Consider the following 27,959-nt stretch of genomic DNA (forward strand, 5'->3'; position numbering starts at 1 on the left):
GACCCCTCCCAGTCCTCTTCATCACCCATCTCCTGAAATTCAGGGTTCTCATCTAATGGGGCCTGTTCGTGGAGATGGAACTCTCCAACCGGCGTCTGGAGCGGCGCCCATCGGGGCCGTCCCGACGCCGGAACAGGAACGAAGGTGGAACCGGGGCCGGCGCTGCCCGAGGCCGGCGCCGGAGGTGACACCTGAGGGTCCGACGCCGGGGAGGTAGTCAGATCCACCGGCGACGAACCAGATCCCGAAGGAGGACCAGCGGCATCCTGCGGCGCCGGGCCCGAAGGCGTCGGCAGCGTCAGAACAACTAGACCCCTCGGCCCCGGGCCCGAAGGCACCGGCGGCGTCGGGATAACGGGGACCTGCGGCGCCGGGCCCGAAGGAGTCGGCGGCGTCGGGGCCAAAGCACCAGACGGCGTCGGGGCCGGAGCCGCCGACCCGCTAGGGCCCCCAGACGGGTCCGCTGGGCCCGAAGGCGCCGCGGAGCCCGTCGGAGGAGAGAGTTTCCTCATGGCCATGAGGAAGCGCTCGACCTCCTCCGGCGACGCGCTCAGCCCAGGGACCGGAGGGTGTGGAGCTGCACGCGGCGCCCGCGACTCCGACGGAGCCGCGTGGGCGGTGTCACCCGAACCCCCGACCCCATCGCGCGAGCGTCCGGGGGAGTCCGAGGAGCGATGACGCCGCTTGGACTTCTTGTGCCTCTTACCTGACGACGACTTCGACCCGGAGGAGTGCGGCCTACTCTCGGAGCTGTGATGACTCCGAGCCCGCGACCTGTCCCTCGACCTCCCATGGGATCGGGACCTCTCACGGCGCGGGGCCGACTGCCGGAGTTCGAGGCGCCTACGGGACCGCTCCCGCCTGGCTTTCAAAGAGAGGGCCCGGCAGTCGGAGCAGGCCTTGTCGTGGTCGACGCCCAAACACGACAAGCAGACGCGGTGAGGATCCGTGACCGACATCAGCCGGTCGCAATCGTCCCAAGGCTTGAAGCCGGGCATCCCTAAAGGCACTGTTTCGGAGTCGAGAGACTCGAAATAGCAATCAAAAAAGGTAGTCAAAAAGTGACTAGGGTTACTGCTTTTTCCAGATCTGCGCTTGCTGGCGCGGAAAAAAGAAGAACTGAGGTCAGCACGCGGAGGCGGCGTCTAAGTACTCCGACGACATCACGGCGCCGAGGACGGACGCGGAGCCGCAGACGACACCTACCGACGCGCAAGGGTACTGCTACGCAAAAATTTCCGGATCCAGTCTGACGCCTGGGGATATTCTAAGGTAAGGAATCTAATACTAACGTGTCTCTTTCAGATATTATTGTATGTACAAACGTATTGCTCCTCTGCAAAGTATTTACATGAGCGTACTCGTAACTGGAAGAGTACATTTTTATAACTGTTGGTTCTAAAAATAAAACAACCATATCTTTGAATATACAACTGCTGCAGCGGTATTGTATAATTTGAAAAAGTATCTTGCCGCCATTGACGGCGTGCGACGAGGCCACGCCTACCTCGAGGCCACGCCCCCGCCCACTGGTATAAGTAGCTGACTGAGAGCGTCTTGCACCTAGATCCATATTTCCTCCTGAGGCGGAAGCCGGGCGTTCGTGTGTGCTTTTTTAATCATTATGTGTCACTAATACTGTGTTTTTAATTGCTGCACTTACCCTTATCCCTGGCACCTTTCAGGACTTCTCCCTGGATTTACCGCGCAGCGGAGCTAACGCTGCAGCGGTATTGTATAATTTGAAAAAGTATCTTGCCGCCATTGACGGCGTGCGGCGAGGCCGAGGCCACGCCCCCCCGCCCACTGGTATAAGAAGCTGACTGAGAGCGTCTTGCACCTAGATCCATATTTCCTCCTGAGGCGGAAGCCGGGAGTTCGTGTGTGCTTTTTTAATCATTGTGTGTCACTAATACTGTGTTTTTAATTGCTGCACTTACCCTTATCCCTGGTACCTTTCAGGACTTCTCCCTGGATTTGACCACGCAGCGGAGCTAAAGATGCAGCGGTATTGTATAATTTGAAAAAGTATCTTGCCGCCATTGACGGCGTGCGACGAGGCCACGCCCACTTCGAGGCCACTCCCCCGCCCACTTCTCACTCCCTGATAAACATGTGTATTCACCGGAGGCGCAGCGGATGGGCGCAGCGGGCGCTCGGTCTGCGCGCCGAAGGCGCGCCTAAGGCAAGCCCGTCTTCGCCCGTCATCGCCAAGTCATCGCCTCTCGCCAGTCCCCCTGCTCAAATCACACGGCCGGCATACCGCTATGATAAAAACTGCCTCCTCGCATTAAACCCAGGCCAACGCTGCGTTAAGCTAGTGGGCTGTATTGGCCAAATCGACCTACATTGTAAAGCCTGTAATTTTGTCACACCATTGGCCGTGCCTACCTGGACACAAAGCCAGTACTATAAAACACACCCCGCTCACGATTCTTCAGCTTAATGTCAGGTCTCTGGTAAAATACCATCCTGAGGTCAATACTCTACTGACCGATGAGAACCCAGACATACTATTTCTGTGCGAAACCTAGCTGAAGGATGAGCTAACCAGCATTCCAAACCTTACGCTGCCGGATATCCATCAATAGAGATTCTAGGGGAGGTGGCATAGCTGTTATTTACAGAACGCTATACTCCTGCTCCTTTCTGAAGGAAGATATCAAGGGATGTGAGTGTGCCCGCTTCAAAATCACCACTAGCCCTCACTTCTCCCTTTCTGGCCTCTTCATCTACCGACCCCCGGGCCTACTTCTAAATTCACGGAGGAACTCCTAGAAGCAGCCCACGCCCTGGTTGTGACCTCCGCCAACTTTACTATTCTGGGAGACCTTAATCTCCACTTTGACTCCACTTCGGATCCCATTATTAGAAACCTCCTGGCGGACTTAACAGCCCTACAACTGATTCCTCTTATCCAGTCTACTACGCACTCTGCTGGTCATCTACTTGACCCCGTTTTTACCAATATCTTGGAGGCTAAAGCCGATCCACCCAAACCCATGGGTTGGACCGACCACTTCCTCATTAAATTTGTGATATCGGCCGACTTCCAGCCCAATAATGATCCGCCTCCCTCCTGCCTTAAGCGGCCCTGGCACAAACTCCAAATTAAGGACCTCTGCAATATTCTAGGAGAACTCAACCTCGTAACCACTAAAGACATTAATACGTCCTATGCCTCTTTTCAGGACTGGATCATTAAAGGACTTGACACCCTTATACCAGCCAAATGGACTAGAGGACGTAGATCCCCCTCTAACCCTTGGTATAATGAAAGTCTGAAACTCTTAAGAAAGGAATATAAAGTAGCAGAACGCAACTGGAGAAAGGATTATAAGGACAAGGATAAAGCCCTTTACCTGTCCAAACTAAAATCATATCATAAAGCTATACGCGCGGCTCGCGCATCCTTTTATGCCAAAGAAATTGATTCCAGCCCCAACCCCACGAAAACCATTTTTAAACTGGTTCAAAAGTTACAAAATTGTGGCAATCCTGCCTCGTGTATCTCCTCCACACAGCAGTGTGAGGACCTCGCCACCTTTTTTATTGAAAAGGTAAGGAAAATCTATAACACCTTCTTACAGAACCCTTCTGATTACATTAGTTCCTCCAACTCTCCCGTTAAAGGCACCAGACTTTCATGCCTACTGGAAACTTCCCATGGGGAGCTAGTCAAGCTCTGTAGGAAGGTTAAATCCGGTGCCCCCTCAGATCCCATGAGACCGGCTCAATTTCTAGAGGCACTGGACTTCTTTCTTCCATCCTTGGCCACACTTCTCAACCTCTCTTTTTCCTCGGCAATTGTGCCTACTTGCTGGAAACAAGCATGGGTCACCCCCATTGTCAAAAAGCCGACCTTGGATCCCACAAAGCCGGAGAACTATAGGCCCATCTCACTGCTCCCCTGGGTGTCCAAACTAGCAGAAGCCCATGTTAACACCGTTCTATCAGACCATATGGCCCAAAATTATATTCTGGACCCTTCCCAGAATGGGTTCAGGCCAGGGCATAGTACGGAGTTTGCCCTTCTATCCACCACCGAACATCTTCGGAAGATATTGGATGCCGGGCAAAGTGCTGCGCTGATACTGCTCGATCTCAGCGCAGCCTTTGACACGGTTTCCCATAATATCTTGCTGAAACGCCTGGAAGATATAGGAATTAGTGACCTGGCTCTCGAATGGTTCCGCTCGTTTCTGACGGGCAGATCCTTCCGAGTCTCAGCCCCCCCCCGTTCACCTCTCGGTCTCACTCTATCGGCCAAGGAGTCCCGCAGGGTTCGGCACTCAGTCCATCCCTTTTTAATCTGTATGTGCAGCCCCTCGCGGCAGTGGCTAGAGAATGGGACCTCACGCTGGTGTCATACGCCGACGACACACAGCTGGTGATTACCCTTACTGAGGCCCCCTCTACCTCTGCCACGAGATTCAGGGATGGAATGGCCGCAGTCGCCCATTGGATGACGGGGAACTGCTTACAATAGAACGCAGGGAAAACCGAGGTGCTGCTCCTTGGTAAGAACCCCAGCTGTTGGAGCGACCATTGGTGGCCTTCCTTGCTGGGCCCCACTCCTCCCCCCAAAACTTTGGTAAAAAACCTGGGAGTTTGGCTGGACTCCTCGTTTAGCTACCAAACCCACACCAAAAGAGTGGCAGCTACGTGTGTGGGCCTGCTGAGAAGCCTCAACCCCATTCTTGGCTTCTTCGATTCCAAAACACGTCAGCTCATAGTCCAATCTATCATTCTCTCCCGGTTGGACTATGCTAGTGTCCTACTATTAGGCGCTAACAAAGCAGAGACTACAAGGCTTCAACGAATCCAGAACTCCGCGGCCAGGGCCATAGTCGGCCTTCCTAGAAGATGCTCTGCTAGAGCCACCATACACAGACTCCACTGGCTCCCAGTGGAAGCCAGAATCCAATTTAAGGCCCTTATCACTGCCTTTAAAATCCTCAAAACAGAGGGCCCTGTACCTCTCCGTCCGCTCTTACTACCCTATACCCCTCAGCGCAATCTGCGTTCCCTAGGGCAACATCTGGTAGTGGTTCCCCGTATGAAATTCTGCCGTATCGGGGGTCGCTCCTTCAGAGTTTTGGGAGCAAAACTCTGGAACTCCCTTCCCCTAAACATTCGTCGCCTTGACAATCTGTCTGCTTTCCGCAAGGCAATTAAAACCCACCTATTTCCACGGCCTTAAGCCTCTGGCCTCCCCCCTTCCCCTCTCAGTAGGTTATGCTATGGTTTCTCAGCGCCGGGACACCCCGTTGCTGGGGCAGCTGTCGCGCTTCAACAAACTCGTAACATAACATAACATAACAAACAATTGGCCTGGAGTTCAGTCCTTGAGTGTGTGAAACCTTTTGCTGACTGAGTGTGTACATCAAATGCTTTACACTGTCCTCTGGTACTGCCTTACTGCTCGACCAAGCTACCACTTGAGAGTAAGATCAGTTCTGACTTTAACATCTGTTATACCTCTGGGGTTGGTGGACTCTATACACACTGTATTTCCTTCTAGTCCTGTACATATGGAGCCACTTTCTCACAGATAAATTATGAACTGTTTCACACAGGGCACAATGGAGGCTTCAGAAGAAAGTTTTTATGATTTGGTCCTTAACAAAAGGAGGAATATTGATACATGTGCTGAAAAGAACACTTACAGGACAATTCCAGGAATTCCTTTCGTATTTCTAGCAATACTGCCACCCCAATGTTATCCTTTGTCATAACTCGGTTCAGCATAGCTTCAGACCCTTCAGAGTTTGCCATTGCTAATTGGTTGAATTCCACAGTGTGCTTCTGAATCAAAGTGAACCTAAAATAGAAAGGTTATACAAAACGTCATGCATCAAGCTATGTAAATGGATAGCATGAAACACGAATTGGCAAAAACACAAGTTTATCTCAAATATACCAGAGACATAAAATACATTTGGTATTCAAATAAATGTACAACAGCTAATAACATCTGAACATAATGTCACTGCCATAAGACCTGAAGTTGTAAATGACGATGTCATTTGTGCAGCACATGCATTAGTCATGCAAAGGGAATGATGCAGAGATTCATTCATTGTATTTTACCCCCATTGAAACTCATATACATGGCCCAGCACAACCGTCTTTTAGCAATTTTAGACAGCGAGTCTCTACATGGTGCTGAAAGAAGGGTGTACAGTGCCCAGTGTAGTTCAGAGTATTACTACGGTAAAAGATAACCATTATTCACTATACTAGATTTTTTTACCTTATGCAAGCTTGAAAAGAATAACGTTGATTTAGGAGAAAAGGAAACTACTAAATGCGTGGCAGTGGACTGAGAAAGCAATCGGAGCTTGCCAAACACATGTTGGTCAGAATACACAATAAACATTGATTTACATTATTTGGAATGGAGTTTATTGAATGTGTGCCTCTCAGTGATTTTAAAAATCCAACACTTTTTATTTTTAAAGTTTTACCTGACAGGAAAAGTCGGTATACGAAAAAAGTGCAGAACGCAGGTCCAAATTTAGTATTTTTGGATTCAGTTTTGATTTTTGACAGTCACATGCAAGAACTCACTTTTCGGTCTTGAAGAATATTGCACAACCATCAACATGCTTCTTTTCTTGCTCAGACATTGTTCGCGCTCTAGATTTTGGAGAGAAGAATCCATCATAACCATGTTCTTTTAATTCTAAAAGAAAAAAACTGTGGTACTGGTCCGTTTCAACCTCCTACAAAAGAATGCAAAGAGCAGAAAGTCAAATTAATTCCACAGTAAAAGAACAGTCTGGCAAAAACATCAAAAATAAACAATGAAATAAGTTAGACTTGATAAAATTACACAAGAACCATGCCATTTTTATACCAAGTACAGTTTCTGTTACAATATTCTGTAGAGTCTCAACCTCAGAGTTTAGGTAAAAGTCAGGAGTGCCACATCTTTCAGTCCTAGAAGCTCCAATTTCCCATTAGTTAAGACCCTGTGCAGTGATAGCTTGCAGGCTGAATTCCACCAATAATCAAGTGTTGTTAACGCCAGTTTATATCTCATCTCTCCTACTCTTCAGACAAGCATTTAAAACTCACTTATTTCCATTCCCGCTCCTACTGCCAGTACTACCACTACCAAAATACCACTAAAACGACAGTCATTCTACAGTGCCTATCGACCTCTATTTGCGTGCCCGTCATGCAACGTATTCCTCCTCCATGCTTTCTCTTCTGTGTAACACCTGCTAACATTCACTGCTCATATGAACCCCCCTCCCATCACCCTATGGATGCTCCTGTGCAAGGATCCTCCAGACACATTTTTCTATATGTTGGTTCTTGCTATGTAACTACTGTACTGTTGCTTCTAGTTTAGATTTTTTTTTTGAACAGGTGACTTCTTGCTGTATATGTAACCATATTTCCTTTGCCTGGGCCAGTTGAAATAACCTTGACCACATTGCCAAGGCTGGCATCTTTCTGAAGCGGCTAGAACAATTAAGTTGTGTGCAAAACACACAAAGCCACATACCCTACGGTTAACCGCTCGAGCACACCTGCAAGCTTCCAGTCACTCACACCCAGTTAGGCAAGGTGTTCTAATATGGAGCTCAGTGGGGGTCTCAAAAGCGTTAAAAAGCAAGAGGTGGAGCTGCCATTGGCAACTATGACTGTCCGCTCTCTGGTTGAGCACAGACTACCAGAAGAAACTTTCTGACCAATGGTCCACTTGCACCATTTAGCGGCTAGTCGAAAGTTAAGGGAAATAAGGAGTACTTCCTGAGATATATATATCTTGTCACAAGGTAGCCCCTATGGAAGGAGCACATTTTTATGTTACAAGAGTTCGACACAGTGGTTCTTGTAGTGCTGTGCAATAACCTCTAGTGAGAGCGTCGGGATTAAAACAGAATAGATACAAGTGTTATGCCTGTGGATTGATACACTGGCTACCTTGTGATGGTATTTTTAGCGGCTGAGTCCAGCCGCGGAAGGAGGACCACCGCTTGTGTGCGGGCCCGGTTTAGCGCCAAGGTTGGTGTCAGCTTCAACAGGAGGCAGTTTGTCCATGACAAATACCTAGAAAGCGGTGCAGGCAGCGGAGTTGTAACAGGACATCAACCCACAGGAGTAACACTTGTATCTATTCTGTTGTAATCACGACGCTCTCACTGGAGGTTATTGCACAGCACTACAAGAACCATAAAGCAATGCAAATTGGCACGCCAACTGTGACAAACTCTATAAACATAAAAATGTGCTGTGATGCTGCTGTGTTAATTTACGAAAACCCATTGAAGAAGGGACTTGGGGTTCCCGAAATGCGTCTGGGTGTTGAAAACTGATGCTTTTGTTCTCCCGACTGCCTGCATGCAAGGTTTTGCCAATAAAGAAATTGATTACTTACCTGCCGGTTGCATGCTTCCTTCCATGGGGGCTACTTTGTGATGGGAAATGGGAAATATATATATATATATATAGGCAGGACATTGGTTCTAATGTGCACGTAATTGGACTGTGCACTTCCGCGCAATCACAAGATTTTATTGCCAACATCCCCGTGTCACCCACCTGGTAACAGATGGATTCTGGGTAATGCAGTTCACAAGGACATCGCGACCAGCATCAGGTGGGTGGACACTGGAGGGGCGGAGCGGACCTTGAACTAATTAAAAGGAGGCAGGACTTACCAACAGCTTGCATAGAACCTCCTGACACTATGGGCGCTGAGGAAGGCTGTATGAGCAGCCGAAATGCATTCGTCATTCTACATTGAATAAATGCTGCTTCCAAAAGTTTCCCCTGTTGTGGCCTCTGCTCTCTGAAATAGGAGGGGTTCTGTTGCATACAATTGAGCGTCGGTCGGAGACGCTTTACAGAGACCCCCACCTCGCAAAAGGGCTTGGGAAAAAAACTGACACGGCTGTGCCTTTCCTTTTCCATGTTAATGGGAGTTCCAAGTCCGCCTTGAAGCACGGAAAGAGGTTAGCGGCGTTGAGGTAGTTAAAGCTCACCTTGGACGGCGTGCACTGACAGGCTGTCCCCGCTACAACATGTCCGGACTTTGGGGCTGAGGTGGTCGAAGGGGACCGGAGGAGGCGCATTTTCATTGCATAGGCAGGACATTGGTTCTAATGTGCACGTAATTGGACTGTGCACTTCCGCGCAATCACAAGATTTTATTGCCAACATCCCCGTGTCACCCACCTGGTAACAGATGGATTCTGGGTAATGCAGTTCACAAGGACATCGCGACCAGCATCAGGTGGGTGGACACTGGAGGGGCGGAGCGGACCTTGAACTAATTAAAAGGAGGCAGGACTTCCCAACAGCTTGCATAGAACCTCCTGACACTATGGGCGCTGAGGAAGGCTGTATGAGCAGCCGAAATGCATTTGTCATTCTACATTGAATAAATGCTGCTTCCAAAGGTTTCCCATGTTGTGGCCTCTGCTCTCTGAAATAGGAGGGGTTCTGTTCTGTTATATATATATATATCAAAGCCTTGACATCGCAAACAGCAATACCTCCGCGAGGTAACAGTGATAATCATGATGGTTCCAACACCGATCTCAGCTCAATTCCAAGCAGCTTTGATTCTGAAGAGAGTGGCCAACCTATTATGCAGACACTTTTACCAACTAATTATACACCATCTGAAGAGTTGGGTTTTTTAGTAGAAGACCGCCGCCAAACATTGCGGCCAAGACCAGTACAGAAAAAAACCAACACAAGGAGAAACCAACAGCACAAACAAAGGCGGAAATTCAGGAGGCAGCAGGAGAGGCAGAAGGGGCAAAGACTTTTACAAGAAATAAAGAGTGGAACCTCTATAAAACAAGTTGCTGATAAGTCATCAATTTATCAGAAATCAATTTAGGCAAGGTGGAACTTCAATTACTGTCTTTGGGTCTCTCTCATAATACCCGAATAACAACTTTAAATATGCGCAAATGCGGATTGATGTTTTTAAGTTTATCCACAAACTTAAACTAATTAAATACTTTAAGTTGAATAAAGCTGCAGACACTGCTGCAAGAATTGATACTGCCAACCAGCCAAACATATTCCAAGTATCGGATATTCCCATCTTAAGAACTGTACATTCTCTTAGTTCTGACCCAGATGAATCCATCAAAGACACGCAAACAGATCTCCAGCAGATGGGCATCGCATGTACTGGAGCCATATGCAGTCCATTCCGACCATCATCCCCCTTTGTCCCGCTTATGCCCAAAGATTGTATTGATACTTTCAATGATGTTGTAACCAACAAACTAAAAATCCTCAACAAGAGAACCTTGAGTAAAAGCAAACATAAAAAGTATTCTGAAATGCGTTATTTCAATCTTATGCGCAAACTCAAGCAAGCAGACGTCATTATAAATAAGGCAGACATAGGAGGGAACATTATTTTATGGCCGAGACATATGTACATGGCGGAAGCTGAGCGTCGCCTTTCAGATGCCGCTTGTTATACCAGAGTAATCAACAAACCAACACTAAAGAATTACTATACGGATTTCTATCTCAGTGGAAGCGTGAAGGATTGCTCAGCAAAAATGAGTACAAGTTTTTGAAAAATGACCATCCCATCACTCCAGTGTTCTACCTTGTTAGACGGACCGGGAGGGTCGGCCGAGGATAAGGGGAGAGGTCTCCGGGGAGATCCGTCTCCAGCAATCGTACAGACCAATAACTTCCCCCCCACTGACGTACACCACACAAGGATAAGGTTCAACGTTACTTTATAAGCAATTCTTTAAGTACGGTGAGGTGGTACAAGGAGGTCTGGACTCCGGGGTCCCCTCTATTCTAGTCTCTTGGTTGGGTAAGGGGGTAGCGGGACAGTCTCGTTACCACTCTGGGGGATGTGGTTGTAGATGAATTAGCTCACAATCCTCGAGCCCGGCGTTCTAGATGATCGGGCCGCGGCGGAGCCAGCAGGTCCCGGGATGGTTGAAGGTAGTGACGGTCCGCGGCGGAGCCAGCAGGTCCCGATGAAGATGGGTGCAGTGAGCCGCGGCAGCGCCAGCAGGCAGGTCGGTAGTTCGCAAGGCAGGGCTACGGCAGCGCCAGTAGTCCGTCAAGGATGAGTTCTTCACTGCGTCTCTCGACTCCAGGATACAACTGCCTTCCTGCTCTGGAGCTGCGCCAGTTATAGGTCTGGCGCCCTTTGATGTCCGGACCCTCGCACTGGGAGGTCGGGAGGTCCGGGATGAGGGAGTCCAGACACCCAGCAGGGGGGTGGAGCCAGCGCCTGGGGGAGCTGGGGGCGATCGGCACCTGGCGGGGGAGAGCCATCGACACCTCTTTCTCCCATTGACCTGCCAAGTAGTCCGCTCACCTCCTGGGTGGATGGTGGTGCCGGGATGTCGGGGCCTGGCCAGGCCCAGGGTTAGGGTTGATCGGAGGCCACGCGGCCTCGTGGTGCCGTGTCCAAGATGGCGCCCAGGCCGGGCGAGAGGGCCGGTAGGGAATCGGGCCCACGATGTGGAGATGTTCAGGGGCAGGGGCCCTATAGGAGACGGGAAACGGGTTGTTGTTGCGTGTAACGCCTGAGGAGCGGGGCTCGGGCCTGGTCGTGCGGGGAGGGAGCAAGCCTTACACGTGGCCTGTCCAACATGCGTCCCCCCCAGCTGAAGGCGGGGAGAGTCACCCATCCTCTTGGGGACTCTCCTCGTCGAGGCGGAAAAAGCGGGACAGGCCATCTGCGTTGGCGTGGTCTTGCCCGGGTCGATGTTCCACAGTGAAGTCCATCCCCTGCAGGGAGATGGACCAACGTAGTAGTTTCGGGTTTTCCCCCCGCATCTGCATTAGCCATTGCAGGGGTCGATGATCGGTCTGGACCCTGAAGTGGGTGCCGAAGAGATAAGGCCGGAGCTTTTTGAGGGCCCACACCACGGCGAAGGCCTCCCTCTCGATGGTGCTCCAGCGTTGTTCTCGGGCCAGGAGCCGTCTGCTGATGAAAGCCACTGGCTGGTCAAGTCCTTCGGGGTTCAGCTGGGAAAGGACTGCCCCAACGCCATGGTCGGAGGCATCTGTTTGGACGATAAATTCCCGACTGTAGTCGGGGGCCTGGAGCACCGGGGCGGAGCACATGGCGGCCTTCAGCTTCTCGAAGGCCGCTTGACAGTCTGGGGTCCAGTTGACCTTCTTGGGTTGGTTTTTGGATGTGAGTTCCGTGAGGGGCCCTACAATGCTGCCATAGTCCCTCACGAACCGCCGGTAGTAGCCTGTGAGTCCCAAGAAGGCGCGGACCTCGGTCTGGGTGATGGGGGGCTGCCACGACTGGATGGCAGCGATCTTGAGTTGCAAAGGGGCCACCAGACCGCTTCCCACCTGGTGCCCGAGATAGGTCACGGACCCCTGGCCAATTTGGCATTTGCTGGCCTTGATCGTGAGGCCAGCTCGTTGGAGGGCATGTAGCACCTCTCGGAGGTGGTGGAGGTGGTCGGACCAGTGGCGGCTGTACACAGCGATATCGTCCAGGTAGGCGGCGCTGAATTCTTCGAGTCCTGCCAGGACCTGGTTCACTAGCCGCTGAAATGTTGCTGGGGCATTCTTCATGCCGAATGGCATGACCTTGAAGTGATAGTGGCCATCAGGAGTGGAGAATGCAGATCGTTCTTGGGCCCGGGGTGTGAGACCGATCTGCCAGTAGCCCGCTGTCAGGTCGAAGATGCTGAGGTAGCGGGCAGCTCCCATGCGGTCGATTAGTTCATCTGCTCGGGGGATGGGGTGTGCGTCTGTTCTGGTGACCGCATTCAAGCCCCGGTAGTCGACGCAGAACCGAAGCTCCGGCGTGGCGCCGGGGGCGGCCGCTTTGGGGACCAGTACCACTGGGCTGGCCCAGGGGCTGTCTGAGGGCTCGATGACCCCGAGCGTGAGCATCTTGGCCACCTCCTCTTGGATGCAGGCCCGTACCCGATCTGGTACGCGGTAGGCCCGATGGCGGACAGGGGGACTGTCTCCAGTGTCCACGTCGTGTAAGCACCAGGGGGTGACCCCTGGGGTGAGGGAGAACAGGGTGGCGAACTGCAGCAGGAGGTCTCGGCAGCCTTGGCGCTGTTCCAGGGTGAGGGCCTCCGAGAGTCCGACCCCGTCCACGGAGCCGTCCTTCTCCCGAGACCGTAGGAGGTCAGGGAGGGGTTCGGAGTCCTCCTCGGTTCCATTGTCGGTTGCCATCAAGAGGCTGAGCTCTGAGCGTACAAAGTGGGGTTTAAGTCTATTAGCGTGGAGGACCCGGAGAGGGTTTCGTGAAGATTCCATATCGATGAGATAGGTGACAGGGCTCTTGCGCTCGATTACTTTGAAGGGCCCCGTCCATTTGTCTTGCAGGGCGCAGGGTTCGGTGGGAGACATTACCCACACTTGTTGGCCGGGTTCAAATTCGATGGAGGATGCATTCTGATCGTACCACCTTTTCATGTCCTCCTGACTGGCCTCCAGGTTTGCTTTTGCCATCTCTCTGAACCGTCTGGTCTGGTTGCGGAGGGTTAGGAGGTACTTGAAAACATCTGGAGGGTTCTTTAGAGGGGGCATTTCCCAGCCCTCTTTGACTAGGCTGAGCGGCCCCCGCACCGGGTGCCCATACAAGAGTTCAAACGGGCTGAAGCCGAGGGACTTCTGGGGGACTTCTCGGTAGGCAAAGAGAAGGCACGGTAGTAGCACATCCCACTGGCGACGGAGGGGCTCTTCCAACCCCCCAATCATCCCTTTGAGCGTGCGGTTGAACCGCTCAACCAGTCAGTTTCCTTGAGGGTGATAGGGGGTCGTGAATCGGTAGGTGACCCCACACTGTTGCCAGAGGGACTTCATGTATTTTGAAATAAAGTTTGTGCCCCGGTCGCTGACGACTTCTCGGGGGAAGCCCACCCGGGAGAAGATCCCCATCAAGGCCCGGCCGACTACCAGGGCTGTCACAGTTCGCAGGGGAACAGCCTCGGGGTAGCGGTTGGCGTGGTCCACCAGTACTAGGATGAACCGATGTCCTTGTGCTGTACGGGGGTCCAGGGGTCCCACAATGTCTATCCCCACCCTCTCGAACGGGGTGGTGACCACTGGAAAAGGTTGCAGAGGTGCTTTAAGCTTGCGGCCGCTCTTCCCGCTGGCCTGGCACGTGGGGCAAGATCGGCAGTGTTGGAGTACGTCGTTCCTCATCTTGGGCCAGAAAAAGTGGGTCACCAGGCGACTGTAGGTTTTATCCTGACCCAGGTGGCCAGCCAGGGGGACATCGTGGGCCAGGTTTAGCAAGAAGTCTCTAAAGCGGAGGGGCACCACTAGTACTCGACTGGCCCCTAACTCTGCGATTCTCTGTTCGCTGTACAACAGGTCATTGTCCCAATAGACCCAATGGGTTCCGGAGGTATCCCCTGCACTCTGGGCGAGGGCTTGTTGGCGGAGTCCCTCGAGGGAGGGACAGGTCTTCTGCTTGTGGCGAAACAGTTCTTGGGTGGGCCCCCCTCCTGCCGCCACTGATCCAGGCCGGGAAGGTCCTGAGGCTGAACGAGCCCCTCGGGAGTTGGTTCTGGGGTGACGGCACGGTCGGTGTCTGGAGCGACCGGGGGAGGAGGTGCCGGCCATTCAGGTTCTTCGGGTCGGGGGATGGCACGGGCAGCCATGGACCGGGTGGTTACGCACGCCCAATCCGGGATGCCCAACATTCCTAGGTGCTCTCTCCTCTCTACGGCGGCCCACGGGGAACTCTCAAGATCATTTCCCAGGAGACAGTCTACGGGGGCATCATCTCCGACCGTCACTTCCAACATGCCGGAGACTCCTCCCCACTCGAAGGGGACGCAAGCCATCCGACATAGACTCTCCGAATTGTCGGCTGAACGGACCGGGCAGAGGACGTTCGGCAGAATCTGTTCTGGGGTCACCAGGTGACATCGGACGGCCGTTACACTGGCCCCGGTGTCACGTAGGGCTTCGGCCCGGCGTCCATTAATGTTCACCCATTGACTGTACTTCCGGGTGTTGGCGGGTAGGGGGACCCGCGGGACCATGTCTCTTCCCCCTAGGCACGCTAGCACCATGGCGGCTGGTTCCCATTCCTGGCGTTCTTGCTCACATTCCTCATGTTCTTCGTAAGTTTGTTCTTCCCCCAGGGCGGCGGCAGCCATCTGGCGGGGTCTCGGAGTCTGGCTCTGTGGACAATTCGGGTCGTTGGCGTAGTGGCCGACTCGCTGGCATCGGTGACACGTGACATTGGCTCTGTATCCCGGCCGCGCCGGGGTGTTGCCCCGGTTGGCCGGGGGTGGGGTGCTGGTAGCGGGAGCGGCCGGGGCGTTGTCTCTCCCTCGTCCCTGGCCCCCTCCTCCTCCTCGGGGACGGTGCTGACCGTGGTTGTTCCGGTTCTGTTCATGGGGCCCAGTTCGGCCCACTCGGGTAATTTCCCACCGGTCAGCCTCGGCGGCAAGCTGTCGTGGATCAGTTAATTTACTGTCGAGGAGGTGCTGCCTGAGCTCGACGAAGCAGTTGTTCGATAGATGCTCCCATACCATGAGATTGAAGAGTTGCTCGTAAGTCGTTACGTTGCTTCCCTTGATCCACCCCTCGAAGGCCCGGCTGAAATAGTTCACGTATTCCACCCAAGTTGTGCCCGGGATCCGAGTGCAGTTTCGGAACCTCTGGCGGTACATTTCGGGTGTGAGCCCATAGCGGGTGAGGAGGGTAGCTTTCATGTGGTCATAGGAGGTCATCAGATGGTCTGGGAGCTGTAGCAGGGCATCGCGGCCCTCATTGACGAACCTCCCCCATAGACCGGCTCCCCAGTCGCTTCGATCGATCCGGTGGGAGGTCATAGCGATCTCGTAGGCCTTGAACCATTGCTGTATGTCGTCCTCTCGGAAATATTCTCGAACGACATCCTTGGGGATGTGTACCTTCCTTTCTGTCACCCCCGGGGGGCGAGGTTGCTCGTGCACTCCTAATTCTTTGTTCTGCTTGCGTAAGTCTATCTCAGCTAGTTTGCGTTCGTGTTCGTACGCCAGTCTCTTCTCCTCAAGCTCTCTTTGTCTCTGTTTCTCTTCCCGTTCTTCTCGGAGCCGCAGATGTTCCAGATTTAGTTTTTGTTCGGCTAATTTGAGTTCGCCATCCATTTTGAGCCGGGCCATCTCTAGCTCATGTAGTCGGTTTCTTTCTCGTTCTTGGATCTCATCTTGCGAGAGACCCGTTCTTCGCTCCTCGGGAGCCGTGGTGTCTTTCTCTGCCGTTGCGAGATTTTGGTCCGGGGGTCTGACGGCCCCGGTTTCTGCCCATGACTCAATGGCGTGCTTGAAATCGTCTTTAGTATTCAGACCGGTGGTAGCGATACCTAGTTCAATGCAGAATTGTTTCAACTCACGATGGCTGTATTCTTCCAATTTCTCAATCTGGAATTTTTCGGTGGATCCGCTTTCTTTGGTTGACATTGTGGTTTTGTCGTGGGGTGAGCTACTCTCTGTACGATTACGCGTTGATTCGGATCCCACCGCTGCCACCAATGTTAGACGGACCGGGAGGGTCGGCCGAGGATAAGGGGAGAGGTCTCCGGGGAGATCCGTCTCCAGCAATCGTACAGACCAATAACTTCCCCCCCACTGACGTACACCACACAAGGATAAGGTTCAACGTTACTTTATAAGCAATTCTTTAATTACGGTGAGGTGGTACAAGGAGGTCTGGACTCCGGGGTCCCCTCTATTCTAGTCTCTTGGTTGGGTAAGGGGGTAGCGGGACAGTCTCGTTACCACTCTGGGGGATGTGGTTGTAGATGAATTAGCTCACAATCCTCGAGCTCGGCGTTCTAGATGATCGGGCCGCGGCGGAGCCAGCAGGTCCCGGGATGGTTGAAGGTAGTGACGGTCCGCGGCGGAGCCAGCAGGTCCCGATGAAGATGGGTGCAGTGAGCCGCGGCAGCGCCAGCAGGCAGGTCGGTAGTTCGCAAGGCAGGGCTACGGCAGCGCCAGTAGTCCGTCAAGGATGAGTTCTTCACTGCGTCTCTCGACTCCAGGATACAACTGCCTTCCTGCTCTGGAGCTGCGCCAGTTATAGGTCTGGCGCCCTTTGATGTCCGGACCCTCGCACTGGGAGGTCGGGAGGTCCGGGATGAGGGAGTCCAGACACCCAGCAGGGGGGTGGAGCCAGCGCCTGGGGGAGCTGGGGGCGATCGGCACCTGGCGGGGGAGAGCCATCGACACCTCTTTCTCCCATTGACCTGCCAAGTAGTCCGCTCACCTCCTGGGTGGATGGTGGTGCCGGGATGTCGGGGCCTGGCCAGGCCCAGGGTTAGGGTTGATCGGAGGCCACGCGGCCTCGTGGTGCCGTGTCCAAGATGGCGCCCAGGCCGGGCGAGAGGGCCGGTAGGGAATCGGGCCCACGATGTGGAGATGTTCAGGGGCAGGGGCCCTATAGGAGACGGGAAACGGGTTGTTGTTGCGTGTAACGCCTGAGGAGCGGGGCTCGGGCCTGGTCGTGCGGGGAGGGAGCAAGCCTTACACGTGGCCTGTCCAACATACCTCATTCCCCAAATCCACAAAAATGAGACTCCTGTTCCAGGACGCCCGGTCATATCTGCTCAGAATAGCTTGTTAGAGGCGACCTCTAAATATGTGGATTTCTTTTTACAAAGTTTTGTGGAACAATTACCATCATATATGAAGGACCCCGGTCATTTCCTTACTAAATTGAATACAGTGACTTGGAAAAATAACTATTTGCTGATTGTGATGGGCATTTGTTCACTTTATACTAGCATCCTTTTTTTGTTTTTAAATAATTTTTATTAGCATCATGAGGGGTAAGCAAAGTATACAACGTAAAATTCATAAGTACATACAGAGATAACTCATTCCATAAAATAACAGGAGCAAGGAGAAAAATTAAGTCAAAGCATAAAAGACATTACATAACAGCGAGAAGAAAAAAAAAAAAGAATTAGTCTTATTGCATGATTAGTCCCCAAATTCTTTCCACTTTCAATTTAGTTTGCAATCCCCTGGTTAACTCCAAAGCAAATTCCATATTGTAGATTTCCTTTACAAGACTCCACCATTCCATAATCGTTGGTGGGTTTTGTTGGATCCAAACCCTTGCTAAGTCTGGCACAAGTAATTAATATGTTCATCAGATCAACCTGGGGCCCACTCCCCACAGACATGCCAACAAGCACATCTAGAGATGTTAATATAATTGGACGAGCGAGCTTCAAAGATAAAACTTTAGTTACTCCATTCCAGAATTCAGATAGTTGTGGGCACGTAAAATACATGTGATTAATATCGGCTGCTCTATGATCGCATTTTGGGCACTTCGTGCGATCACTACTGCTGTTATTAGTTGCCCATTTCAATATTCTGTCAGGTGTATAATAAAGCTGGCATATAGTTTTGTATAACTGCAGCTTAAGGTTAGAGGAGTGGACAGAGCGGCTCAAACTATTTTAAGAGGAGGTTATCAGATTTGGTGTAACATCATTTCCAAGTTTCCTGCTCCATTTCTCTGCTAACTTTGCAGAGTCGTCACTTCTGAAGCCTCTAAAAATTCTATATCCGATACTAATCAGTGCCTTATCTGTTTCCCTGTAGATACAATTCCATAGGTCAGAGTCCAAAATAGAAGTAAGACCTAGCTTCCATACAAAATAATCTCTAATCTGATAATACTTAAACCGAGCCCCCTCTGTAAGATTATAACAATCCTTCAGTTTTTCAAATATAATAAAACCCCTGTGGTCATACAAATCCTCCAGCGTTTTTATGCCAGAATCTGATAGAACTAAACCAGCTGGGTCGTGAAATATTTCCGGAAAGCCAGGATTGGACCACAGAGGGGTTCTGGAATGGAATAAAGAAGCTTTACACTTAACAAGCAGAGAGCGCCAGATACTAATAGTGTCCCGTGCGGTCTTCAATCTCACACGTTTAAAATAGTTTGGGTCGTTTAATCTGTAAAGGAACATGTTTGCATCCTCCCCTAGCATAAATTTATGACAAAAAAAATCTATTATTGGGGATCGCCAAGTTACGAAAACGAGTCAAAAAAGCAGACCAAAAATAAGATCTAATGTCTGGGAGATCCAAACCACCCTGGTTGAATGGAAGTTTGAGTAAGGTGATAGCACGACGAGCCTTTTTATAACCCCAGATAAAGCTACTAATAATGCCATCTAGTCTATTAAAATACGAATTGTCTACCCGTAAAGGGATTGAACGAAAAAGATATAAATATTTAGGCAAAATCTTCATTTTGACCAAATTTATTGGACCAATGATACTTAAAAAGGTAGTTTATGCCATTTCTTGAGTGATGTAAAAGTTTCTTTTAATAACGGCTCATATTTTAAGGCACAAATTGAAGTAATGTTAGCTGAAATTTTTACCCCTAAATAGATAGCTGCCTCACCCCGTCACAGGAGTAGGTGACTTATAGTTCATGACAATTTGGGTCTTACCGGTATTGAGCCTGTATCCTGAAACCAAACCGAATTTATTTGCCTCCGTTACGATACCTTTCATTGCTTCTGACACATTTGTAGAATATATTGCAATGTCGTCAGCATAGACGGTTATTTTGAGAGAGTTTGAGCCATATGCAAAAGGAGAAATCTGGTCCTGGTTCTGTAAAGCTATTAGAAATAGTTCCATTATAAGGGCGAATTACAGGGGACACCCCTGTCTCGTCCCTCGCTTTATTGAGAAGATAGGGGAACACTTTCCCATGTAGCTAATTTTACCAGTAGGCATATCGTACAGAGACTGAATCCATTTCAGGAATTGGCCTTTAATACCAAAAGCCTGCAAACTGGCCCACAGGAAGCCCCACCCCACTCGGTCAAACGCTTTCTCTGCATCAAGTAAAATCATACCGAGTGGGGATGGCTCAACCCATGCCACATCAAACGCCGTGATGGCCATATTGATATGAGCTGTGGTGTCTCTCTTTGGAATTAACCCATGTTGCTGGGATGGTACCAGTTGTGACATTAGTGGTGCCAACCGAGTTGCAAGAATCTTTGCAAATATTTTGGCATCACTATTTATTAGTGATATGGGCTTATAAGACCCTTGTTCATCGGCTGGTTTATTTTTTTTCAAAAAGAAAATTATTTGAGTAGAATTCCAGGATTTGGGAGCTTGTTCCCCATTCCCGATAGCCTGAATAACCGTAGACAAAAGTAATATCAATTCCTCCGTGCAAGTTTTATATAATTCTAAGGGGATCGAATCTTCCCCAGTTGCTTTACCAAGTGAAAGGGAGCTAATAGCAGTTCTAATTTCCGCTGCTGTGATGTCAGTCATTAATAGGTCAGATTGTTCATCATCCATATTTTTTACTTTATTTAAAGCAATATAACTTAGTACCTTGTCTTCAGTAACCTCATTTTCGGGAGTATAAAGATCCTGATAACACAGAGCAAATTGTTGCAGGATCGATGTAGGGTCCTTATATATTGGATTATTAGCCCCATTAATTTACTTAATAGCCATTTGAGCCCGATCTTCAGAAACTTTGTATGCTAGAATTTTTCCTATCCTTTCACCGCCTTCGTATTGAGTTAATTGAATTTTTTTTAATTTAACAATGCTTTTTCCCCTAAAAATATTTTTTAATGCAGACTTTAGTTCTATTAATTTAAAACCTAGTTCTTCCGAGTTAGCCGCCCCTGTCAATAAAGCTTCAGCTAGTTGATTTTCAATAGAAAGTATAGCTGCAATCGTTCTCTCATTTTTACATTTGCACTCCTTATTTTGTTGCCAAATATATTGTTGCGCAAACCCGCGGACACTGGCCTTACATGCGTCCCAGACTATCCTTGGTGAGGTTGAATTCATATTTATACTAACAAATTCTTTTAAATGATCTTTCAGTTGACTTAAAAAGACTGAATCTATAAATAAATATCTGGGGAATGAAAAAGACCTAGGACTTTGCCTTTCTATTGCAATATCAAACGAAAGAAGAATAGGATTATGGTCCGAAGTAACTCTTGGGCAAATTACCATAGTACTAGATTCCAGAATTGTATCCGAGACCCAGGCCATATCTATACGTGAATATAGTTTATGTGCGGCAGAGTAGTAAGTGTAGCCAGCTGTATTTGGATGCAGGTATCGCCATGCGTCTTTAAATGGATTGAATGGAGGCAAGATCTAAAATTGCAGCCTGAGTTTTCCGCATTCTCTGGAATGATCCCCTTCTAGTCGTATCTATATTATAATTCATGATGCAGTTAAAGTCACCCAGTACTATATGCTCCCCTTCCCAACTAAGCAGCTCCATGTTAATTTGATCAATGATTTTTGGTTCATCTATATTAGAAGCATAAATACCACAAAACGTATATTTACAGCCTTCAAGTGTCAACTGAACTATTTCCCACCTGCCCGCTTTATCAGTACAAGTTTTGTTAATTTCTGCAAGAGTTGTTTTTGTTTTAAAATAGCTACCCCACGAATTGAGGTATTCAAATCAGTGCATAAGAAAATATCATAACCCAATTGTTTAAGTAAGTTGCGATCCTTATATGCAATATGAGTCTGTTATTACAGCTATCTGTGGGTTATACATTCTAAGTTCCTCAAACACCAAGCTTCTTTTAATCCTACTGTTCAAACCCGCCACATTCCATGCTAAACATTTTAATTGATACATTTTACATAATACAAATTCTCGTCTTTGAAAACTTTATATAGATATACCTGGCTAAGCATTAATGCTAAACTACTTATCCCCATGATGCATTTTTTACCCTGATAATTCCCCCCCAAACTCCAACTTCGACCCCCCCCAGACCCTGCCCCCTCTCCCACACTTGTCCCTCAAAGGAGGCCCCCCCATTAACCCAGCTGCCGCTGTAGTGGCAGCTATGTGGAGTCACAGCCACGAGGATCCGGCCATTTCTAATGCTGCGAGCTCATATCACATCTTGTAGTATCAAATAATAATATAATATCAAATAATCCCAAAATTCAGCTTTTAGTCTGCCGAGATCTAAATAGTATTAACATAATGCAGAATTGCATATCATTAATTGTTAGATACAGTTAGGTCGCTCAGTTTATTATCCATTGCTTTCTGATTTCCATTCGATCATTGCTTGTTCAGCTTCACTTGCTTCCGAAAAATAGTAAGTGCGACCATTCTGAATTTTTTTTAGTTTTGCAGGCTCTTGTAAGAAGACTTGACCCCCCCAAAGCCTTTATTGGGTCAATAAATTGGCGCAACTTCCAGCGCCTCTCCATAGTAGCTTTGCTTAAGTCTGATCTAACAAAAAAAGTGACAGAATCAATTGAAACTGGTGTATTAGGTCTTGCTTTTAATGCAATAGCCTGACGCAGCAGAAAGTTTACTACGCAGATCAAAAGTGGGCGAGGATATTGACTCCCCTTGTTTCTTTGAACCAGAGGTAGCCGATGGGCTCGTTGTATCTGAGAGTCCCAATCCCAGTCGGACAAATCAGGGAAGGCCTTCTGAAATAGGTGCACAATATATGCCCTAGAATCTGCTCCTTCTGCCCCTTCCGCAATCCCAAAAATTCGAAGATTCTGTCTGCGCTGTCGACTTTCCAAATCTTCAAGTTTGACTTGCATTAGTCCAATCTGATCCTCATGTTTGTTCGCCAAAATTTCAAAATGATTTGATTTTTCTTCTGTTGTAACAACTCTGTTGTAATTCTTCGACTTCCTGAGAGATAGCCCCTAATTTGCAAGCCATCTCATGCAGCGAGGATTGAGTTTTACTGTTGTCTTCACGCATCTGTTGGTAGTGAACTTGAGCTTCATGCCTTTGTTCATTAAGCAACTGCAAGATCATCTTAAATGATGAAGATACTTTCCCTTGAAAGTCACACTCAAGAGTTGTGGTGAACTGTGAGGTATTTAGTGGAGATTTATCTGAGACAATAGCCGAGCAAGTTTGAGTAGAACGAGGGTCTTTTATTGCAGCTGCTGCAGCTTCCATTGACACGGATGCTGAAGCCGGTGTTGGCACTGACCCAGCGGTTACTGTTACGGTTGGCAGAGCAGAAGAAGAGATTTCTTTTGAAGCAGCGATCGCAGCCAAAGCCACAGTAGGAGCAAGAGTAGAAATTATGTCAACGTTTGGAGCTATAGTAAGCGCCTCCATATTACCCCTTGCTGAAGCAGCTGAAGCAGTTATTTGCGGCACCTCCCCAGAACGATTTATTTCGCCCAATGTAGCAGCTGCTTCAGTAGGGCCATTTCCTGAGAGTCGCAGTGCCATAGTTTTCACGCCACCTTTAGCCTGTACCCATTTCCGTAAGGGGCTGTTCTCTGCTATCACACTTTATATTGCAGTAGTGGTCTTTGATTATTGATTATTTTCTTGACTTTATTTTTAGGCTTGCCTCTCCCCTTCTGTAGGCTAGTGGCTTTAGTTAAGCTGGAAAGAGTGCCATTGACCGAGTTGTGAGTCAATATACTCCTCATCAGTCTCAATCCCTCAACATACTCTACTCCCTCTGTTTCCACCGCCGATTCTGCTGTTTCCTCTGCTTCCCTTATTCCCTCCTCTTATCACCGCGGTTTCCTCTGCTTCCCCTACTATCGCCTCTCCACCGAGCAGCAGCTCTTCACAGAAAGCTGGTGATGTATAAGTAGTATTAACCTCCGAGGAGGGCTGTACCAGGGAATCTGTACTAGAGGCGCAGTCACTTAAAATTGTTGGAGTTTTAATTAATCCAGCAGCAACTTTAGAAGCAGCAACGTCAGTAGCAGCAGTTTCAGCAATTACAGTATTCTCGCCACTCACTGAGTTGGTAACAATGTTGCCAGGCAGACCAGAAGTAACTAACACAACAGATGTATCAATGTTACTGGATCCTATAGCAGTTGGATTTGGTATATTAAGCATTGGCAAACGAAGAAGTGGCTTACTGATTGCTGGTCCCGGTTTCTCTGGCCTGCCCAGGTTTTTCGTTTCACTGCCGAGTCCTGGTAGCTCGGAGCCCTCCATAGTGACTCCTTCAGCCGTCATAGCAGTCACAGCAGTAACAATTACAGCGTTTGATCCGGTGTTTATTCCTGCCGTTTTCGCTGCTCGAGCACTTCTCAATTGTATCTTTGGCGCAATTGCAAGCAATCCCGCTGCCGGTGAAGGTCCCGAACCTTTGTGTGCTGGTAGACCAAACCAGCCGAGCACAGACCAGCTGCTCGAACTTGCAGAGGTGGACCGTGTAAGCCGGATGGACCGGAGCAGCTCCCTCAGTCGGCTTCCAATCAGCTGCCACATCCAGCTCAGCCCCGCTCAGAAGGCAGCAAGACTACGGTGAGCTACCGCCCTAGTCGTCAGAGCAGTGTAGTCTCCTTCCACAAGTATCTTTTCCGCCAAAAGTGTTGCAGTTAGCCGCAAGCCGTTAAAAAACAGTAGCTATAGCAAACATGACCGGACCCTCCAACAGCTGCACTCCGAACTGGCGGTGTCAATCCGCCATCTTGGACCGCCCCCGAAACACACCATGCAAGAAATTGATACTAGCATCCTACATAAAGATGGTTTAACGGCTGTTAAATATTTTCTTGATTCTAGGAGGTATACAGTGCTACAAACACAATACTATGTTTCTCAAAATGATTAAGTTATGTTTGTATAGTAATCTCTTTCTATTCAATAAGGATGTGTACCACCAGCTGCGCGGGGTGGCTATGGGGGCATGCTTCTCCCCCAGCTATGCATGTTTACATGTTGGCTGGTGGGAAGAGCATGTCCTCAGGCGCACTCATGGGCAGCGGTTTGGGGCCAACATTATTGAATGGAGGTGATTCATCGATGACATCTGCATAATATGGGATGGTAATTTACAGTCTGCCGAGAACTTGGCGAACACCATTAATACTAATGAGTCTTATTTACAGTTCACAGCCCATATTAGTGATCAGAGGTTGCAATTTTTATACGTGGAAATTTACATCAATGATGATACAATCCATACGAAGTTACACAGAAAGGCTACGGCAGGTAATTCCACCTTACATGCCCACAGTGCTCACCCACAACATCTAATTAGGAGCATTCCATACGGGGAATTTCTTAGGATCAATAGAATATGCAGCACTGTATCAGACAGACAAATCTGCCAGACAGAGGCCTTTGATAGATTGTTACTTCGTGGCTACAAAAACAGTGATCTAGTGGCAGCACTCACGAAGGCCAATTCCAATGACAGATCAGTATCTATGAACACTATTTCTGGGTCAGAAACCACAATTTACAATCCAGCAATTCCAATACTATAAGACTTATTACCTCTTATAGTAACCAGCAACAAGTGAGAAATATTATCCTCTGGAATTGGCATATTGTCAAAACAGATCTGACCCTTTCACAGGTACTCCCTGATTCCCCCCTCAATCACGTTTAGAAGAGCCCCTTCCATGTGGGACTGTCTGGTAAGAACCAGCCCGGAAGTTATAAAGACACCCACCACCTGGGTCTCCCTTAAAAATGGTTTCTACAAATGCAACAGTTGCAGAGCTTGCAAATTTGGTATAAATAAAATTGAATATACCAATGCATTTGACTCTACACCTATCCAGATTAAGGGTCGTTAATCATGCCGCATCGACTTTGCGGTTTAAATGCTTGAATGTACCGGTCACCTCAAGTATATGGTTAGTACGAAGATCCAGGTGTTCAACCGCATCTTACAACATTTGCGCGCTATAGTGAACACAGATCATAACTATCCGGTGGCCCGTCATTTCAACTTAGTTCAAAGTAATGACCTGAAAGATTTGTCATATTTTGTTATTGATGCGGCTCCTCAACGTTCAAGAGGGGGTAACAGAGAAAACCAGCGACACCAGCAAGAGTCTGAATAGGTCTTGACACTAGACACAAAAATGCCAAATGGATTGAATACAGCAGAAGATCTCCATAACTTTTTGTAACTATATTCTCTATACCATTATACTGCCCTGTAAGATATACAATGTATTCATGGTTAGCAGCCACTGGCATTTTCTTAATCTGTTTTTATGGTGTAAAGTTTGGATATCAGTTGGGGGTTTTTGCTATGATTTATGTATTTATTCCAGGGAGTTTATCCACTATCCCATATTTTTAACCGCGTTTTCTATTCCCAATCTTTTACAGTTTTTAGCTACTATGTTGGTTTTTAACTGTAGTGAGGGTTTTGTTTTAGAGAACTAGGTTTTTAATGGTGTTGTGGATACTCTGTACTGGGGATTACATAACAAGCAGATCTATTTTTACCTTGATAGCTGAGATACTCACATTAGCATAGCAATCACCTGATAGTTTATCCTATCCACTTAAGACAGCAATATGGTTTTTATATGATCAACATTTTTTGCTGCTACACTTTGGCACTTTAAAACTGGCTATATTTTGCACTTTTTGAATGGAATGGATTCATCCATTTATATTATGCTGCTCAATATATATATGATCTTCTGAATCCTCAGACATATTAATTAATTTTTTGAACACCTATTCATTCGGTTGTCTCCACTACGTAGCATCACTTGCATCGTTTGCACAGTCTGGTTATATAGAGATATCCACTGGTATTAGATGGTTTGTTTCAATCAAAGATATACATTGACTAGGCTTAGTCAGTTGTCAATTGTGGATCTCTTATCAGGATATATAATAATTTTTGCTGATATGCACATGCCTATGGCCTCATGATGCTGATCCTATGGGGTGGTATGCATATACAGATATCATTCCGGTCACAGTCAATACCTTAGCTTGACTCCCTGTTAAAAAGATTTATTATAATGTGTTACGAAGTTCACTTTTTTATGCACTTGCATTTTTCGCCATTCCTTACTTTTATAGTATTCCGACTACATAGGAAAGTCAACATTTCGGTACAGGGGTATTTGTTTACATGACTTCTAGACATCTCACGCCAATATTGGGCCACTTGGTCACACTGTACAGTCGTATTTTACATGACTAGTCTTTTTTCATATTGGGTTGTGATTTAGAGCTATTATTGTTTATGCTAGGGTTTGTCATTATTTGCCTGCATAATTATCTGTACTGAATTCTATTTAAAGTATATTGTTTATGTTTACTCAATTAGTAAGAGTGGCATTTTGTTAATCACTATTTAATGACACGCCTGTTGCAAGCACGTCATGTGATCAAGAACGGGGTGACCCGGTCGAAACGCGTCATGCTGTGGTGGTCTAATTGGAAATAAACACACCTTATTCTTCAAGCTGCTGTGGTCCGTACCTGTTCTTGTCCTTGCCCCGTGTGGGCTATTGGAGTCTGACGACAGGAGTTGTGTTATATATATATATATATATATACACATACATACACGTTATATTAATTTCTAACAGGGCCATATCCTCCATGGAGCAAAAAGACACTGTTTGCTGTTGGACTCTACATAATATTATGTTGTCTTAGCTCATCTATCACTAGAGGAAAACTGCCTGAAAGGCCAAGGAGAAATACGATTTTCCATTTAATATGCAGAGAGAATCTTGATTTAGTTAAAGACAGACGGAGGCTAACATTATACAAATACTTTTATTTGCTTGCCAAACATGCAGGCCTTTAAAGAATTGTAATACATCATAAATCAAAGAACGTTCAAATCATATGACGACAGTGCACACTCCCATCTTCCTCTTTTGTTCATCCCTGATAATCTGGACAGTGAAGTATTCTTTTTTTTTTTTTTTTTTAAACTTGTTTTTATTGTTGCATCTTCAAGCATAAAACAGGATGAATCATCTGCTGGCGTGGCGTCAATATTCAGCCGCGGTCAGCCAATCATGCAACTTTTCTGCATATTAATCTAGGCAATTTGGCATTTCATCCACTGAACAATACAGGCGTCTTAAACTGGTAAGTAAGCAGGGATGCAGGCAGTAATCCCCACATGGGAGGAAAAAGAGGAACAGTAGTTGTAGAAGTCCCTGCTGTGGGGGTCGTTGAGTGAAGTATTCTTTTTTTTGATGTGCAATACATTCATACTG

The 27,959-nt window shown here is 48.1% G+C and overlaps 1 protein-coding gene across 4 annotated transcripts in view; it reads right to left on the bottom strand.

The window, feature by feature from the left end:
* CNOT6 (CCR4-NOT transcription complex subunit 6) overlaps positions 1 to 27,959 on the bottom strand; it is a 350,905-nt gene that overhangs the window by 170,772 nt on the left and 152,174 nt on the right. For all 4 annotated transcript variants that reach the window (XM_078653316.1, XM_078653315.1, XM_078653317.1 and 1 more), the window contains exons 8-9: positions 6,574 to 6,728; positions 5,670 to 5,824 (exon numbers count right to left, since the gene is read on the bottom strand). In XM_078653316.1, the coding sequence (XP_078509442.1) occupies positions 5,670 to 5,824; positions 6,574 to 6,728 (310 nt within the window). The remainder of the gene's footprint in view (positions 1 to 5,669; positions 5,825 to 6,573; positions 6,729 to 27,959) is intronic.

This window comes from Lissotriton helveticus, chromosome 7, assembly GCF_964261635.1.
Source record: "Lissotriton helveticus chromosome 7, aLisHel1.1, whole genome shotgun sequence".
NCBI classification, from domain to species: Eukaryota; Metazoa; Chordata; class Amphibia; order Caudata; family Salamandridae; genus Lissotriton; species Lissotriton helveticus.